At 41.1% G+C, this 16,866-nt stretch overlaps 1 protein-coding gene across 1 annotated transcript in view; it reads left to right on the top strand.

Annotated features, from left to right (window-relative positions):
- Positions 1 to 16,866, top strand: part of cdh23 (cadherin-related 23) — a 186,002-nt gene that overhangs the window by 52,553 nt on the left and 116,583 nt on the right. The window contains exons 4-6 of the mRNA XM_075475682.1: positions 3,906 to 4,048; positions 4,323 to 4,370; positions 4,716 to 4,808. Of these exons, the coding sequence (XP_075331797.1) occupies positions 3,906 to 4,048; positions 4,323 to 4,370; positions 4,716 to 4,808 (284 nt within the window). The remainder of the gene's footprint in view (positions 1 to 3,905; positions 4,049 to 4,322; positions 4,371 to 4,715; positions 4,809 to 16,866) is intronic.

The raw sequence follows: 16,866 nt of genomic DNA, 5'->3' as shown, positions 1-16,866 counted from the left end.
GATACAGTAAAGCAACAACAATTTGTCTTAATGCAGAAGTTCTACTTTTGATAATGGAGTGCTTTTGTTGCATCTTCTAACAAATGTCGCTTTCATCTTCCCCTGTTTTTAAGAGGTACTGTCCTGCTGCCTCCTTATTGTGCTCATCTTTCACTCTTATGCCGCGCCCGTTCATTGCTATTTGACCTCGACTTTCTGAAACTTCAGTACTCTCAAGATTTTCATTAGAATTCCGTTAAAACCTTTAGGTTTTACAGGTGTCTTCAAAGTTTAGCCATTGTGATAAAAACACATTTATATTCTATGTTTGTGCTTTAATCAGTGAAATTTATTGGAGTTGTTTTTGGTAAAATATCTTTGGAAATTTACTCTTGCATTCTTTTAGATATATAACCAGGATCCTTCAGAACCTCCACAGCTGGAGTGGTTAGTCTGTTGACTCAGAGGAGGATACACACATAGACACATACATGTGTCCTAGCAGGAGAGTGTGATGGAAATGTTTTGGTTCAGTCCTTAGGTGTGCTTACCTTGACTCTGACTCTGAATTGTTTACTCTGATTTTACTTTAAAACCAAAAGAAGACTTCAACAAAGGTAATAGACCCAATAGACAATAGGAGAGAGAGGAGAAGTAGAAAGATGATTCCTGCAGCCCATTGCTCTTGTCATGAGCGCCGTGTTTCAGAGTCGAGGGGTGGGGAAACGTTAATGTGCTCTGTATCATTCATAACAGTACGACTGACATCACTGGCTGCTAAATACCATCATCTGTCAGGAGAAAGGGCTTGGTGCCACAGTGTTTCAGATACGCATTAGAAGGATATCTTTTCCATATGCACACACACATACACGCACACACACACACAAATATATAGCTTTTTTTTGTGAGGTATATTTGTGTTTACAGAATTGTAAAACAAAAACCTTGGCCCTTATAACCTTCTGTTGGCATCTTTACTCAACCCTTTAATGTCATGTTCTACTGTTTGGTAGAACACATTTCTATCTTATTAAAGAATGTGTAAGCAAACCTGCCTGAGCCACCTGTCCCACTAAGGTTGGGTATGAAATACTAAAGGTGAGAATATGTTAGTCCATTACTTTTTCAAAATGTGATACTTTTTACAGTGAGGTGAAACTACTATTTGTTAAAAAAAACTTTGATTGTTATTATTATTATTAACCCAAGGATTATAAAAGAGAAAAATGAGAAAGAAACATTTTCCACTGTTTTCTGAGGACATTAAATCTGTAGTGTTTACATGTATAGTTAAACAATGCTTGTGGGATTCAAGCTATTGCCAAATAAGTTTACACTTTATCTGATTATGGGTTTTAATACAAAGCATACCTCTTCATCTGCCTTCATTCTTATGGTGGTGGACACATGACAATACAATTTGCGTCAAACCAGAATCACTGGCTTTGCCAAAGTTGTGAAGGGGACCAACTGCAGCAATAGAGACGTAGGTGGCTACAGCAGCTAAGAGAGTGGCTGAAAAACTAAGGAATCATCCAAGACAAGTTACTGACACTAATGAGATTAAAAGAAGGATTCAAAGGAATATGGAGAAAAACCAGAAAAGAAAAGATCAAAGATGCGTGATAGCGTAATTATTCTCACTGTCAGCGGGGGCAGACAAAATATCCACACCACAGACTTAACTGATAACCCTAATCTTTCCTCATGAAATAAATCTCTTTTCAACCTTTACAAAAACTTATCCTAATTGCTGCTGTAAACATTAAATTAGACCATGGTCCCAGAAAAGTTCATCCACCAGGCAGCATAATGTTACTCATCCCACCTTTCTGTGATTGATTTGAAGACATTTATTCCATGTATTTCACATAAGCACAAAGTCAGCAAGGGCACAGATACACACACACACACAGACACACACACACACACACACACACACACACACACACACACACACACATACGCATGCACATAAACACACACAGACACATGAAAGCAAACACAGTAAGTTTATTTATCCTGGTGCTAATATATCTTCCTTTGCGCATTTTTCTCTGTCAAAGTTTGCTGCCTTGGGCAAGCTTACAAAAAAAAAGTTTGTCTTAAATGAGGCTGAGAAAATTAGGAGAAAAAAAAACTGCGTCGTTATTCTGAAAAATGACATTTTCAGCACTTTGTGCGGCACACATGTTTCGGCTCACCATATTGCATTCGTAGTCTCCCTTTCTACTCCAGAGTAGGAATTATTTTTCCACACAGCTACACCTCTCATACATAGTCTTGGTTGCAAAGGATCATTTGTTATCTTTCACTCAAGTGCATGTCTACCCACATGAAGCAGATAGTTCCTTCACAGTCGAGAGAGTCAAATAGAGGAGAGAAAAAAACAATTATTGATGACTATGAGGTAAAATGCTTAATTTGCACCGTCTTCAACCAAATTATAACTCATATTGAAAGCTGCTGAATTTGCATAAATCTCATTAGACTGCAATGAGAGGGGTTCATAAATCGTTATATTAATTAGTCATTTTTGCCACCCTTTCATAGGAAAATGGAGTGTATTAATAAAACGAGAGGGGTGTGTGATTGTGAAGCCTAATTGGTTGCTGTGTTAAGAGGTTTGGTGCACGAGTGACAGGTTTGATTTAGTTTGGCTTTTCTTCTTTTGTCTGACGAAGTACCTGCATGGAGGAATGGGGGAAGATTGTGTGTGTCTGTACATGCAATATGTGTAGAATTAGTTTATTTACTCTCTCTTCCATTCACTTGTACCAGCTTAACCTGTGCATGGTCAATATTCCGCAGGGACTGACATGTACAGTATATTCATACTCAAAATTACACTTGTCACTAGTCTTTGAGTTTGATGAGAAAGTGGAACAACTGCGGTGCATAAAACAGAGAGAATGCAATGAAATTAAACTAAATTAAACTAAATAAACTAAACTATTAATGTGACCCAAGACAAGAACCTTATTAAAGTTGTTCTGTGAAATACATTTTTGATTTAGGAAGGGCTTTTAATGAAAAATAATAGAACAAGTGGGAATAAGACCATTAAGGAAATGATACTGAGACATATGTCAGCTGCGTACATGTCACAAGCAACTTTCTGAGCTCATCGACTCAAAATAACAATTCAGCATGTTTCATTGTGTATGAAAGCAATGGCTTTATAGAGCAGTGTCCATTCAAAACATGATTATTTGGAATGGGCAGCTTTGTCACAGAGGAAAACCAATGAATAAACTGTATCAATTACTAACAAAAACTTGTAAATGTGTAATACAGTATATATGGTTTTAGATGTGAGAATGTCTTCTGTAGATGGAAAGAACTTGTAATATATAGAGATATGCATGTATATATATATATATATATATATATATATATATATATATATATATATATATATATTCAAAACTTTTCTGGTCTATTGTGTGTCACAACAACATATACTGCAACACATTACAATTACCTGCTCATGTGGTTTCACTCTGGTCAGTAATGAGCTTTTCCTGACTGGGTCGCAGGTCTCAGTGCTCATCACTGTGACCCTTCCACACATACACACATCCTACATTCTTCCTGACACATTCATCCAGCATGGTGGATTAGCCAGCCTGGTGGCACATCCCCTCTGGATATGATCAGCTAGTTTGTCTGATTTCCATCCTGCTATAAGTCATCTTCCATATTTCTGTGTTTTTGGGGTTGGGTTAAAGTTGGACATTTAAACAAAAAAAAAAAAAGAACGCTCTGATGTGGGTTGTTTGGAATAAAGGTGAATGAAAGAATATGCTGGAATCATGAGTGTTTTTGCAATCTATTTCCTTTTTGATTAGTCACATGTGACTCAGAACTGTGCCCCGGCCTTTGACCCTGTGGGACCTCTGACTTTTCACTCTCACTGGCAGGTTCATCTGTGGCCCAGCTGAAGGCAACTGATCCTGAGGGGGAGCCGCTCATATACGGCGTGTCAGGACAAGAGGCCATGAGATATTTTTCTGTGAACAGGGACACTGGCGTGGTCTGGCTTCGACAGCAGCTCGATCGTGAGGTACTAACACACACAGTGACTGCACCCGAGCTTACCAAAGCAAATGCACGAGGTACAAGAAAAGACTATTTTGAAAATAGGGGATGGGGTGGAAATTATCAAATGATCAAAGACCAGTGAGAAGTGCAGTATCATCCTTTGAGATATGAAGCACACAAAAGCATTTTGCGTTCAGGTGGCATTTTCTAAATCTTCTCCCCTGCTTCTCTGCATAGTTACTTTGTTTCACGTCTTCATAAAAGTTCATGATGACGTGTGTCTCTGTCTGTTCCAGACCAAGTCAGAGATGCAAGTTGAATTCTACGTGAGTGACATTCAAGAGGTATGAGAACAGATTTGCACTGGGATCACAGTCATGACACATCCCTTCCCATGCTGTCATCCTGGATACAGCCTGACCACATGTCACTTACATGCCTCAGAATCTGTCTTCTTTTTCAGTCTCTCACTTTCATGCTCACTCTCACTTTTCTCTCGTGTGACATCTGTCTCACTCAACACATTTTAGTTGCTAAAACACACTGATGCTCAACCTACTCTACCCTGCGGGTAATCTATCACACACTTGTCCTGTTTTCTTTTGCTCTGAATGCTGTCTTGGTGTGCCTCATGCATATTTTCAGTGTCTGCAGTTCCCCGGCTTTTACGAAGGTGTTTCTCCCCTCAGGTGGTCAAAGATACGGTAAACATACAGATTGGAGACGTGAACGACAACGCGCCAAACTTCCACGGGATGCCTTACACAGTTCATATCCCAGAGGTAGGATTAGAGAACTTGTTCATGTATTGCATCCAAGGAAATAAACACAAATCTGAGTTTTTGATTCATTCTTTCTGAGCTCAACATCATCCATCGGACTATTAGAATTCCATGTAAAATGATGGATAAAGTGCAATGTAATTTGCTGTTTTGTCAACATCAAAACAGTGATGCCAGCTTTTGAGCAACCAAAGGTTTTTTTTTTATTATTTTTTTTTTTTTAAACAGTTAGAAAACTCCCTCCTGTGTGTTTTAGTCTGCTCCACTTGATATGGCTATATTTTCCTGTACCTCTGGTCTAGTCATAATTTCAGGAATTGTCTTCTAGCTCATACTTAAAATGAGTGAAAACCCTCTCTTCACTGGGGACCTCAGTCTCTGTTCTCCCCTCGGTTTCTCTCTCTGAATGTGCTACGTCCGTCCTTAGCTTTCTCTTCTATGCTTTCTCCCTCATCTAATCCTTGATATGAAGTAATTGCCAGAGTGGAGTGGAGGACTTCAAACAGTGGCTTGAATCCACACACAGAAAACACCCACATGTCTTGTTGTGTTTATATTGAGCCCAGATCCCCTTCCTGACTCTTCACCAAATCTTCAAAGCCACTGGCTTTTTCTCTCCCCAATCCATAGTCAGGCAAATAAATGGGAGAAATAAGGAGTATTTAGATGAGGCTGTTTAGATCACCCACAAGTGAAGATTCTCTTAGGCCATTGGAACCAAAGCACAGTTGTGTGGGACTCTCTCAAAATCCACATGCAGACTTTCCAAGCTCTATGAACAATAGGCTTCAGTTCAGCCTGGAGAAAGCCATTAAACAGGGCTGTGTTAGACTCTCAGTCCCTCACATATTGTTCGTTCTCCAGAATTACTCAATCCTCTCCTATAAAATTCAAGTTTTTTGTGTTTGAGGCAAGAAAATGTGCTAATAAAGCACTAGGCATATAAGAGTCTTAATTCAACAGTATTTTTTTTAATTGGCTTTAAGTATTCAAGCCAGAACTTAGTCCAAATAAAACATATGACACCATATGAAAATTCAGCAGGTGAGATGTGTTTATTCACAAGTCTATATGAATTGGTTTGTCTGCGTTAGTGATAAATGAGAAACAGCAAATGTATTTTTATGACTATTTGGGATGACAATAAGTAGCACACAGTCCAGTCTACCTATAAAGAGCTCTTTCTTTGGAGCCGTGTTCATTCAGTAGTTACTTTCTTTCTGATTGCACATTGTTCCCTTTTCGCTACCCTTTTCTCCACCTTATCTTATTTCCCAATAACTTTCTGTACCTGCATTTTTATGGCCTCATTACCTCTGTAACCCTACCAGACCTCTAGCGGGCAAAGCAAACATGCTGCGACATCACTTCATCTTGCTGTCACTCACTGGTCATGCCACAGTAACTGGGGTTAGAATGCCATCAGCACATCAGAAAATAAGATTGCAATGTGTGATGGATGTGAGGGATGACGGTAAAATAAAGGAACAGCACTGAAAGGGAGACAAAGGATTCAAATTGAGAGATTTAACCCAAGTGAAATGGCACACAACACAAAAGGAAATGACAGAGGCCAAAAGAAAAAGACACAATGGGCCAAAGGTTTGTTGAAACAGAATAATGGTGAGGGTAGGGTTTTTTTCTGAAGTGGGTCTGAACAGTGCAGCCGAAGCAATGTGAGTGGCAAGGTGAGCAGTGGAGTACGGAGAGTGGGGAGAGCATGTGTTAATGTTGTTTTAATTTGTGGAGCAATAAAGAGGGTGGAGGGAAGCAGGTGGGCTGCTAGCATTCGCTCTGTCAGTGCTAATGAGCTAGCCAGATTTACAGTATCCACACACACTTGCAGCAAAGGCAGGATAGAAAGTGCAACGACCATCACCAGATATAATGTTTTGATAGAACAGCAGATGGGCCACAATTCAATGCAATGTCAGATGAGAGCATAGAGTGAGCCTAAAACATACTGAGGGGTGTTTTTCATATTGTCTCACCAGTACAGGTTATCCTCCACAGTGCAAGGTTTCTCAGAATGTTCTTTAATGTTCTTCTGTGGAGCACAGGACTGCTGCTCTGGCAGCTGTGATACCACAGCTTGAATAGCATCCCTCCCCATGCACTCACACATCTCCCTTCAGCTGCCTGACCCACACGTTCCCACTGGGTGTTTGGCTGTCTATGACCATCACCCTATGCCCAGTGTGTGTTATCTTATGTGGTCCCAAAAGCTGCCCCCACCACAAAAACTGTTTAGTTTAATTGTTTTTCTGTGTGTCTGTGCGCTTTAGTCTTTTTTTTTTTTCTCCGATGCTCCTATTGATTTAAAGGGTTGTCTGTCTCAAAGCGTTTTCAGGCTCTTCTGTCCAACACACATTATTTGATTTACCCTAATTAATGTATTTATTCATAGTTTATAGATATTATCTATACTTAACTTGGTTTCCAATTACCTTAGCAAGGCTAAACTTTGTTAAAGTTTGCTGTTTTTTTTAGCTTATCTACTTTTAGCTGAACAGAATTCAAATTCTATCTCTTTTTCATCCTCTTGCTAATACTCTCATTCATCGCTCCCAACAGAAGATGCACAGTGCAGAAGAGTCCTACCTTCGATAACACAATAATGATGCGCACAAGATTGTACAGTCGACTTCTGGCCAGAGCTGTAATGCGGCATATAAAAGAATTAAATGTATTGGCAAACAGGCAGAGGGGCAAGAGCCTCCCATTGATAGATACCTAAACATTATCTGTATACTGTCTCTCAGGTATGTCAGGCATATGAGCAAATCCCTCCTCAGCCTCTATTTTCTATCAGCCATATCTCAATGTCCCTGTCTAACCTACAGTAAGCTTTGATGAACTACCGCTGATGTTGTAGAACAGAGTTTCCCAAGGTGGAAACCCCTTGGCTGAAAGTCAGATATCTTAAGGAAGAAAAAGTACTCTATTCTAGCTGGATCTGAAAAAGTTTATTAAGAGCCAGCGTTCCTGCCTAAGCTGCCCAAAATTAATACAATGCTCAGACCTAATTGTATGATATTTGAGTGTGAAATTGATTTTTTTTTAGTTAACCGTCTGTTTATCTAAGCATGTCCACCGATAAACGTCATCATGATATGAACATTTTTGTGGAAGAGACAAATTCAAAGCAGCAAAATTTCGGCCTCCACCTATTGGCTAGCTACTACTTCCACCAAATAATTGACAACATTTCATGCACTCAAAACACACGCACACAAATGCACTCTTATTTCAGAGAGTATTGGCAGAGAGTGTTTGAGAGCTTCTATTATGCCTGCGCATGAGCTGTTTAGTGTTTGATATGGGCTCTGGCAGCAAAACAGAGGCACCCGCTATTTGATGTGTCCTCCGTCGCTGTCACGTACAACATAGATGAATCTGTTAAATTCCTTTCTTCTTTTCCTTTGTTCACATCTGAAAGCTAAATTTTGGTCCCAAATCTTTTATCGCCTGTATCTTACAGTGTGTCGCACCTGAAGGTAATTTGTTTATCAAGTTGCAAGAAAAGAAGCATTTCAAGACGCACACTCAGCATATAGATAACTAAAGTCTCTGCAGATGCAGGGTTGTCTTGGAATTTTAACAAAATTGAATTTGTTGTATAGGACATTGATTTTGATATGAGTCATAAAATATTTGTGACACAGTCATCCTGCACATATGCTGCTCACAAACCAACAAACACACACGACAACAGAAGTTGGATCTAGCCAGTAATTATTTCAGTATCTTTTCTCCTTGTCTTTCTTGCCGCATAATTGAATCCAGTAGTTACTGAGCTGAGTGGTGGCTGGTTGACAGGCGCAGGCCTCAAAGAGAATTCTGCCTGACACTAAGACCCTGAGTCCCATAGGAAGGGATGGAGGGATTTAGGGTGAAAAAAAGAAAAAAATGGATAAAGTGAGAAAGTGAGAAAGTTAAATGGAAAGCAGTCAATATTGTACTCACCTCAGGCACCATTTCAAATGTTCTCCTTTACAGATGTGGTGCTGAGAACTTAATAGTGAGAAAAGATCTGTAGTTTCTACAAGAGTTTTCCAAAGAGATTTTTATCCATTAAAGAAAACAGAAAACATGGATGTATTAAACTGTCAGTCGCTCAGTTTAATGTGATTTATCAGATTTTTCTCCATCTGCTGCATCATTTTGTCTGACAGCAGTAATTAGAACGTTCCACATGATCATCCTACACACACTAATTGAACTTTTGCACTAACTCTTTCGATATTTAGGTAAATATAGTACATATGGCCAGTTTATAGACCCATAATGTGTAACCAGCTGCTTGCACACATATTTCATCCAGAAAGAGTCCCTCAGTTTCAGTTTAGGTCCACCTTTGATGGGGTTTGTTTTGAGCATGTCAGTGGAAAGCACATTTATAAAGTGAGGAATAAGTGCAGCCATTCCGTTCCATGTGTGATTATTCATTTGTAGATTCTAGTAAAGTTTTCAGGGAAAATAGCTGCTTAAGTGAGTCGTCAAAAAGATTGTTGGGCCTGTACGACAATTTTTCTGTGCATCCTTTCCAGTCCAGAGGTTAATGCAACAAATACTGCCATCGCATCATGTACGCTGCCACTCGTGAAGGTAAATCACCTCCTATTCCTCTCTTTATCTTTCTGTCATTTACTTTATCCCCCTGAGCATGAAGAGCACCTTGATTCCTGTTCTGTATTGAGATGGGTGCAGATTTTGCTGTCAAGAAGGGGAGGGCTCGTGTTTGTGAGTGACCAGAATGTGTTTTAGAGACAGAAAGACTCAGAGTTAGGTGGGGCGAGAAAAAAGTAAGGGCAGTAAGGTGGGAGCTCACACCCGTGAGGCGGAGTTAGGGGTAAGATCGAAGGGGGAGAGAGGAACGCTTGAGATCCCAAAAGCCATTAAAGTTTGATTCACCAACTGCTCATTCTCTGAATACATCAACCTGGCCTTCCTTTTCTCCCTTTCTTTCAAGTGTGCAGTTCCCACCCCTCCACGCTCACTCCCACTCTGCCTCTGGCACTCTGCTGCTCTCTAATACTATCTTAGCACAATTGCGAATTCTGACAGGGTTTTGCTGACATGAAAGACAGTTATGCTTCTTGTCAGTCCCTTCATATTTTGCAGTTTCTTACGTTCTGGTTATGTGTATATATAAGTTAGAAATAACGGCAGGTTGCTTACTCTCATGGCTTTTACATATGATCTGGCATATTAATGGGAGCAATGCTCTCTTGAAACAGGGGAGAAATGAATGTGTAAAAGATATTCATTCAGTTACAGGCCATGCCATAAACCTCACAGTGCTCCATTTGGCATTATACAAATGACTCAATGATCCTCCCCCCTGTCTCCTTCTCCATCTCAATATATATATACCTTCTTTCCTCTTCTTTTTCTCCAACTATGGCCAGAGATTCCTTAATAGAGTTTTATAGTCTTTCCAATTTGCTCAAATCTGTTTTGGCTGCCACTTCCACGACTGAGATGGTGAGGATAGTAGCTTTAAAGATAACGAATGCGTCATACAGAAGTAGCTCTAGTACCTACAGTTTCTCCTAATTCTATTCTCTGTGACGTCCAGCATAATAAGGACATAATTTCAGGCCTTTTATTATTATTCTTGTAATTATTATTATTATTATTATTATTATTATTATTGAGCAGTAGTAGTAATACTTTGTAACATATGTAACGTATTAAAAACCTGACTGACTTGGGCCTATCTTGTACACACTTATATATGAAAACCTGAAAAAACTACTCTTAAACTAATTCAGATTAAATTAAGTCAGAACCACTCGTCAAAACGAGACGAGAAACAGAGATAAATTTCAGAAGCTTATTCTGAATGCATACAATTGTGTTTGGCGGTATGGCTCTGTTCGGAGGAAGTTCCCGACTTTTCCATGAACTCCATGGAAGCCAAGACAGGGAACAGCAGCATCCTCAGGTGGAGTGCCTTTCATTTGCTGTAAAGGCAACAAACCCCCTAGAACAGAGCAAGCAACAATGACAACAGTATGACATTGTTTGCAATGAGAAGTCGGTGGAGCAGGGGAGGTGGTGGGTGCAAGCAGAAAGCAAAAAGAGCAGTGACAGCAACCAAGTTTAAATGAAGCGCCCCAAATGCCAGCATCCAATTGCGAGCAGCAGCTGATTACCCATAAGCGCAGTTGGTTCGTGGACAGCCATAAGGGTTGGGTCGGCGTCAGCCAATAGGCAAAGGCGCGTTGACTACGTGGTTTGCCAGAACTAACGCGTTGCTCCATTTCTGTCAGAACCACTCTCGTCAAAACGAGACGAGAAACAGAGATGAATTTCAGAAGCTTATTCTGAATGCATACAATTGTGTTTGGCGGTATGGCTCTGTTCGGAGGAAGTTCCCGACTTTTCCATGAGCTCCATGGAAGCCAAGACAGGGACAGCAGCATCCTCAGGTGGAGTGCTTTTCATTTGCTGTAAAGGCAACAACCCCCCAAACAGACCATACCGGAACGCAGACCAGCCAATTGGATTAGTTGGAACCAGGGTGTCCTACCCCCCCACGAAATATTATCTACCAAACGTGTGTCACCATTATGATTAGTAGTAGTAGTATTACAAAAATAATTATTAAACAGCGACTAAGCTTGACGTTAAAAGGTGGAACTGCCGTAGGCCTACATTAACACAGACTGAAATGTGATGCGAGTATTTAATTGGGGCAAGCATTGAACTCAACCACTTAGGTACACCATAAAATATATAGTCGGTCTCCACAGCAGCGACAGCTCTTTGTGGCAGGGCAAAGCAGAGCAAGATTCGAGCAAAGCAGAGCAAGATTCAAGCAAAGCAGAGCAAGATCCAAGCAAAGCAACATCCAAGCAGAGCAGAGCAACATCCAAGCAGAGCAGAGCAACATCCAAGCAGAGCAGAGCAACATCCAAGCAGAGCAGAGCAACATCCAAGCAAAGCAGAGCAACATCCAAGCAAAGCAGAGCAACATCCAAGCAAAGCAGAGCAACATCCAAGCAAAGCAGAACAGGATCCAAGCAAAGCAGAGCAACATCCAAGCAAAGCAGAGCAACATCCAAGCAAAGCAGAACAGGATCCAAGCAAAGCAGAGAAACATCCAAGCAAAGCAGAGCAACATCCAAGCAAAGCAGAACAGGACCCAAGCAAAGCGGAACAGGATCCAAGCAGCAGATTCCAAGCTCAACAGAACAGACCCAAGTAAAGCAGAACAGAATCCAAGTAAAGCAGCACAAGATCTAAGCAGAGCAGGATCCAACAGAACAGACCCTAGAACAGCAGAACGAGATCCAAGCAAAGCAGCAGTGTTTATCTACGCAGATCAGCTCTTCATTCAGGGCCTATCAAAACAATGAGCCGAATTAATACAAGCAGAACATACCTGAGCAATAATAATCGCAGTGGATCTACATGATGAGATTAATTCGATTATAGCTATAGTTGGGTTATGCTCCCTATTTGAGCAAGGGCAATAACCATCCCCGGACACACGGCGGCGAATGAACCGAACCACAGGCACAAGCACTCCACACCCCGGCACGACAGTGGCGCCGCACCCATCAGGCTGTAATGCAGACATACCAATCAGCAGTGTGTTGCACCTGTTGGGGAGGTGAGGCGTGCGCTCCACCTTAGAAGCATCACCGCGAGGACCCAAACGGACCAATTAGGAGGATGGCTTGTAATCCAAATGTGCCGGCATAAGACCTGCGCCACACAGCTACAGTCACGCAAAATCAAATAGTAAAATAGCCGTGTGTCTAACCGCGGCAGCCCTGCCACATACAGGAGCCCGCCGCGGCCAACCTCGACTCTGCCCGCAGCGCGCTGTGGACAGCCCGCCCGGTGTCGCGTTTTGGCTCGCTGGACTTGGGAAGGTTCGGTGTCCTCCACGGCGTCCATCTCAGCCGAATCTTCCGAGTCCTCCGGCAGACTCTCCGACTCCGCCGACAGCGGGGATCCATGCCGGACAACAGGGTAAGCAGCAGCAGCAATAATAATACTAGCATCGGCGCGTATGCTGATCGGAGCTACGTCTTGCAAGCAGAAAGCAAAAAGAGCAGTGACAGCAACCAAGTTTAAATGAAGCGCCCCAAATGCCAGCATCCAATTGCGAGCAGCAGCTGATTACCCATAAGCGCAGTTGGTTCGTGGACAGCCATAAGGGTTGGGTCGGAGTCAGCCAATAGGCAAAGGGCGCGTTGACTACGTGGTCTGCCAGAACTAACGCGTTGCTCCATTTAATGAAACAGATGTTTGAGCTGCTCCTTTCAGCCAAATTTTCTGCTTCATTTTCAGGTTGTCAGTCTAACATTTCAGTTTGTCAGATCTGTCCGTTTCAGGAGAATGCGCCGTTGTGCATCGCGTTTGTGCAATAAGCAGCTCATCACAGATGAAATGTAGAGGGACATAGCTTCATCTTGCTCTTCGTTCACCATTTTCTTGAATGCCTGAGTTTGTTGTTGTTGGTGGTGGTGGTGAAGCGGCCAACCGGAAGTGGCTCTATTAGCAAAAGTTGAAATGGGTACAGAGCCACCTATCGTATCGAGTATGACATGCTTTGAGCCCATGATTCCATTCATTCAACGCCATATATCCAAGGATAATTACCCTTGCTCACATAAGGAGCATAACCCAACTATAGCTATAATTGAATTAATCTCACCATGTAGACCCACTGATTGTTTGGTCATATTGCTCCACTAGCAGTGGGAATTGTAGTGTTCTTAACAAACATAGTACTTTTTTTATAATTTCTGTAGCGTTACCGGGGCAATTATATATATCAAATATAAGGATAAACCTTACCTCGAATTCAGGGCACCACCTACCTAGGTTTTAACTTAATTTAAGTCACAGTCCGGTAGGAAAACTGTTCGAAATCTTACGATCCTGGTGTTAAATTAATCTTTCAATTAATATTCAATTAATATTCAGTCTCATATCTCGCTACTTTCGTGAAGTTCTCGTTTGGTTGGACAGACATTACGTAAAGAAAGCATACGACACAATCTGTGATTATAACATATATATAGATATATGAGCTGTTTATTACAATGATATGATCTTAGACATGAACCTTTAAACAAACAGGAGATGCATGGAATATGGGTGATTATATAAAACACTTAGTGAATATAAAATAAAATATGGGGAATGGGGAGATACTGGATGTATTCAAATAGTTTAGGTTGGCTGACTATTTGACGCTAAATACTGACATTTCGGATTAATGTATCATTCTGTGAAAGCCTCGAGACATCCATCAAACCCACTTTAAGGTGAAAACGGGTCGGTCTTACTGTGCTGAAGTTCTGTTCAGTCGGTTCGCGGCAGCGGCCACGCGGGGTCCGAGGGGATTTCTCTTCCGCTCTCTGGGCCTTCCTGGCTGTGGGGGCTGACTTTAGCGGACTTCTCAGTTGCTTCTTTCACCGGGAAACCGAAACGATGGTGCCGAGGACTGTGGTTAGATGGTCGAATCTTCTGATGTCAGTGGGTCCGTTGCTTCTCTGATGAAGTGAACTTAAGTTCACAGAAGATTAATAAAAGGTTGCTTGGAGTTGGCTTTCTTGGTAGGGAAAGGTGATGATGGCGTGAAACAGCGGAGGTTAGGACGTGCGACGTAGAAGGACAGGGATGGCGAGGGACGAACAAAAACACGTAAAACGTGCATCTTCAGAGTATTTCAATCTGTTTCTTTGTTCGGGTCTTTCTTTCTCGTCTCCGGGGTCTCATTGGGTTCTGGAGGGTCTCCTCCGGTCGTCCGCTGCATCGTTATCCACACGTCCTTCCGTTCTCTCCTGAGATTATGGGAAAACTCCCAAACTCTGGTGAGCTCTTCTCTTCTGCTTAAACCATCTCCAAAACTCTCTGAGCAGCTGTTCTCTGCTCAAATCTCCTTCTGAAACTCTGGGTTGGAACCCTTCTGGAACAAGAGGCAAGAAGCCAGAGAGCAGACGCCTGAAGCGAGCCAGCAAACGAGAGAACTAGAGAGAGCACTAGAGAGAGACAGAGAGAGTGTGTTTTCCGCGGGTTCCGGGTTTTGACTCTCGGAGGCGGGGCTTACACTACTTTTTCAGCCAATGACATGCTTGAACTGTGTGCATGTCTGTGTAAGGTGATCTGTGCTATATGGGGATTTCTGGATTTAGACAAAGAAAACTCTTATTTCTCCATTACTCCCATCTCATAGAACATTTGTCTCAGTGATTGTGAAAACACCACATCTTGTTAAGATATGCAGATTAAAGATATAACATAGACTTGTAATATAAAGACATCAAAATAACACACATGATAAAGACAATTATGACTTTCAAAATTCAGATGAATATCTATGAAATCGTGACATATGAATAGTGAGCCATACAATGTTCATTTTCTGTGTTAACAATGGGGACACTAAACAAATACCAAATAGATACCGAAGGGACATCGTTAGAAGTTACTAGTTGCATATATTGTCCATTTTACTGAGTCCTCTGGGATTTAAATGTTCAACTAATCAACACTGCAGACCACTAGGGGGCAATGTGGTTCCATCAGGCAGGTTGGGCGTTTTCCACCAAAATCAGTTCTTTGTCAATATTTAAGCCAGAATCGTACAAATTGTCTCTATATGCGTCTTGTGATCAAGCTGGAAACCTGAAAGAAATTGTACACGGTTATCAAACACATTTAATATAGTTTTAAGATTCGACTAAAAGTGAGTCTTCTCAGTTCGTGTGTAGCCATCTGGTCGGTTTGCTGGTGAAAAGGGGTGTTAAAGTGTCAACTTTCGAGTTATGGTCTAGATAAGATAGTAAGTGTCCCACTTTTCCAAGAGTGAGTTCGACTCCCCAAAAGCTCTTAAGGGTGTTGTAAATTAGGCAGTTTCTGTCTCTTTTTCCTTTGTGGAAAGAAAATGAAGATCTGGTTTATATCCACATACGTAAACATCCCCCACAGGAATGTTGGTTTTGTCAAAGTTTGAAAAACTCTTAATCCACACGGCACTGTGACTGCTACATTTCTTTGACTTCTGCCTTGTTAAAAAAAAAAGAAAAGCCATTGATAGCCAAGCTTATCCTGCTGCTCATCATCTGTGACTCATAATTCCACTCGTCTAGCCCTAAAACCCAAATATGAGACTGTGAGGATAAGTGACCACCATGCATTTAATCATATGGGCAACATGGACACTCTTTGGTTAAGGAAAAAAAGGCAACTTAAAAAACTGTCTGATGCAAAAGTGATGCGATGTAAAATTCCACTCCTCATAGCATTTGATTGTGTGCTATGTTTTTTTGAGGACTGAGTTGTTGCTATGACTTGCGGTTGGATCATCCAACTCTGCCCACATCCACTTCAGTCAGCTGTGTTATGATGTCACATGTAGATGAATAACAGCCCCTGCCCATATCCTGTAGCTAAGATGCTAGTCTTTGAACCACACAACTCATCCAAGAAATATCACAGTACTTAAGCTATGGAGATGCTTTTAGTGGCAAAACTTTCATTTATGCCAACTTTGTGTAGCATAACAAAGTTCATATGGTTTACGTGTTTATTTTAGCCAGTTTGTTTATAGAAATTTTGTCTTTTTTTTTTACCATAAAAAAACTCATGATTCAACTTATTTTGTCTCACAACACTATACCTGGACGATTAAAGCAGTGCCTTTGCTTAATGGGAATATTAACAGCTAGCACTTAGCTTAGCAATTGCTGTCAATATTTTTAATCACCATCAGCAATCAGGCGACTGTGATTATGAATAGTTGGTGGTTGGGAATACAGCTCTTTTTTATTTGTAAACACTTTTTATCTTGTCGTCAGTATTTTTGATTGATGTTAAAGCTCCTTTGTTAACACAGGTACAGTGTAAGATGGATGGTTTGTAATTGTCTTGTAGTTTGTAAAGTTAGCAGCTGTGATAATGATGTGCTTTATCTGAATCTAACCACAATGGCACAACCCATAGACAATTACAAAGTAAGTCATTTGACTGACGCAACCAGCAAAACGTCCATATAAAAACAGTACAACACAGACAATGTGTTCATATT

This window comes from Odontesthes bonariensis, chromosome 2 (genome assembly GCF_027942865.1).
Source record: "Odontesthes bonariensis isolate fOdoBon6 chromosome 2, fOdoBon6.hap1, whole genome shotgun sequence".
NCBI lineage: Eukaryota > Metazoa > Chordata > Actinopteri > Atheriniformes > Atherinopsidae > Odontesthes > Odontesthes bonariensis.
Note: the sequence above shows the minus strand (reverse complement) of the source record. Positions and strands in the feature narration are given on the sequence as shown.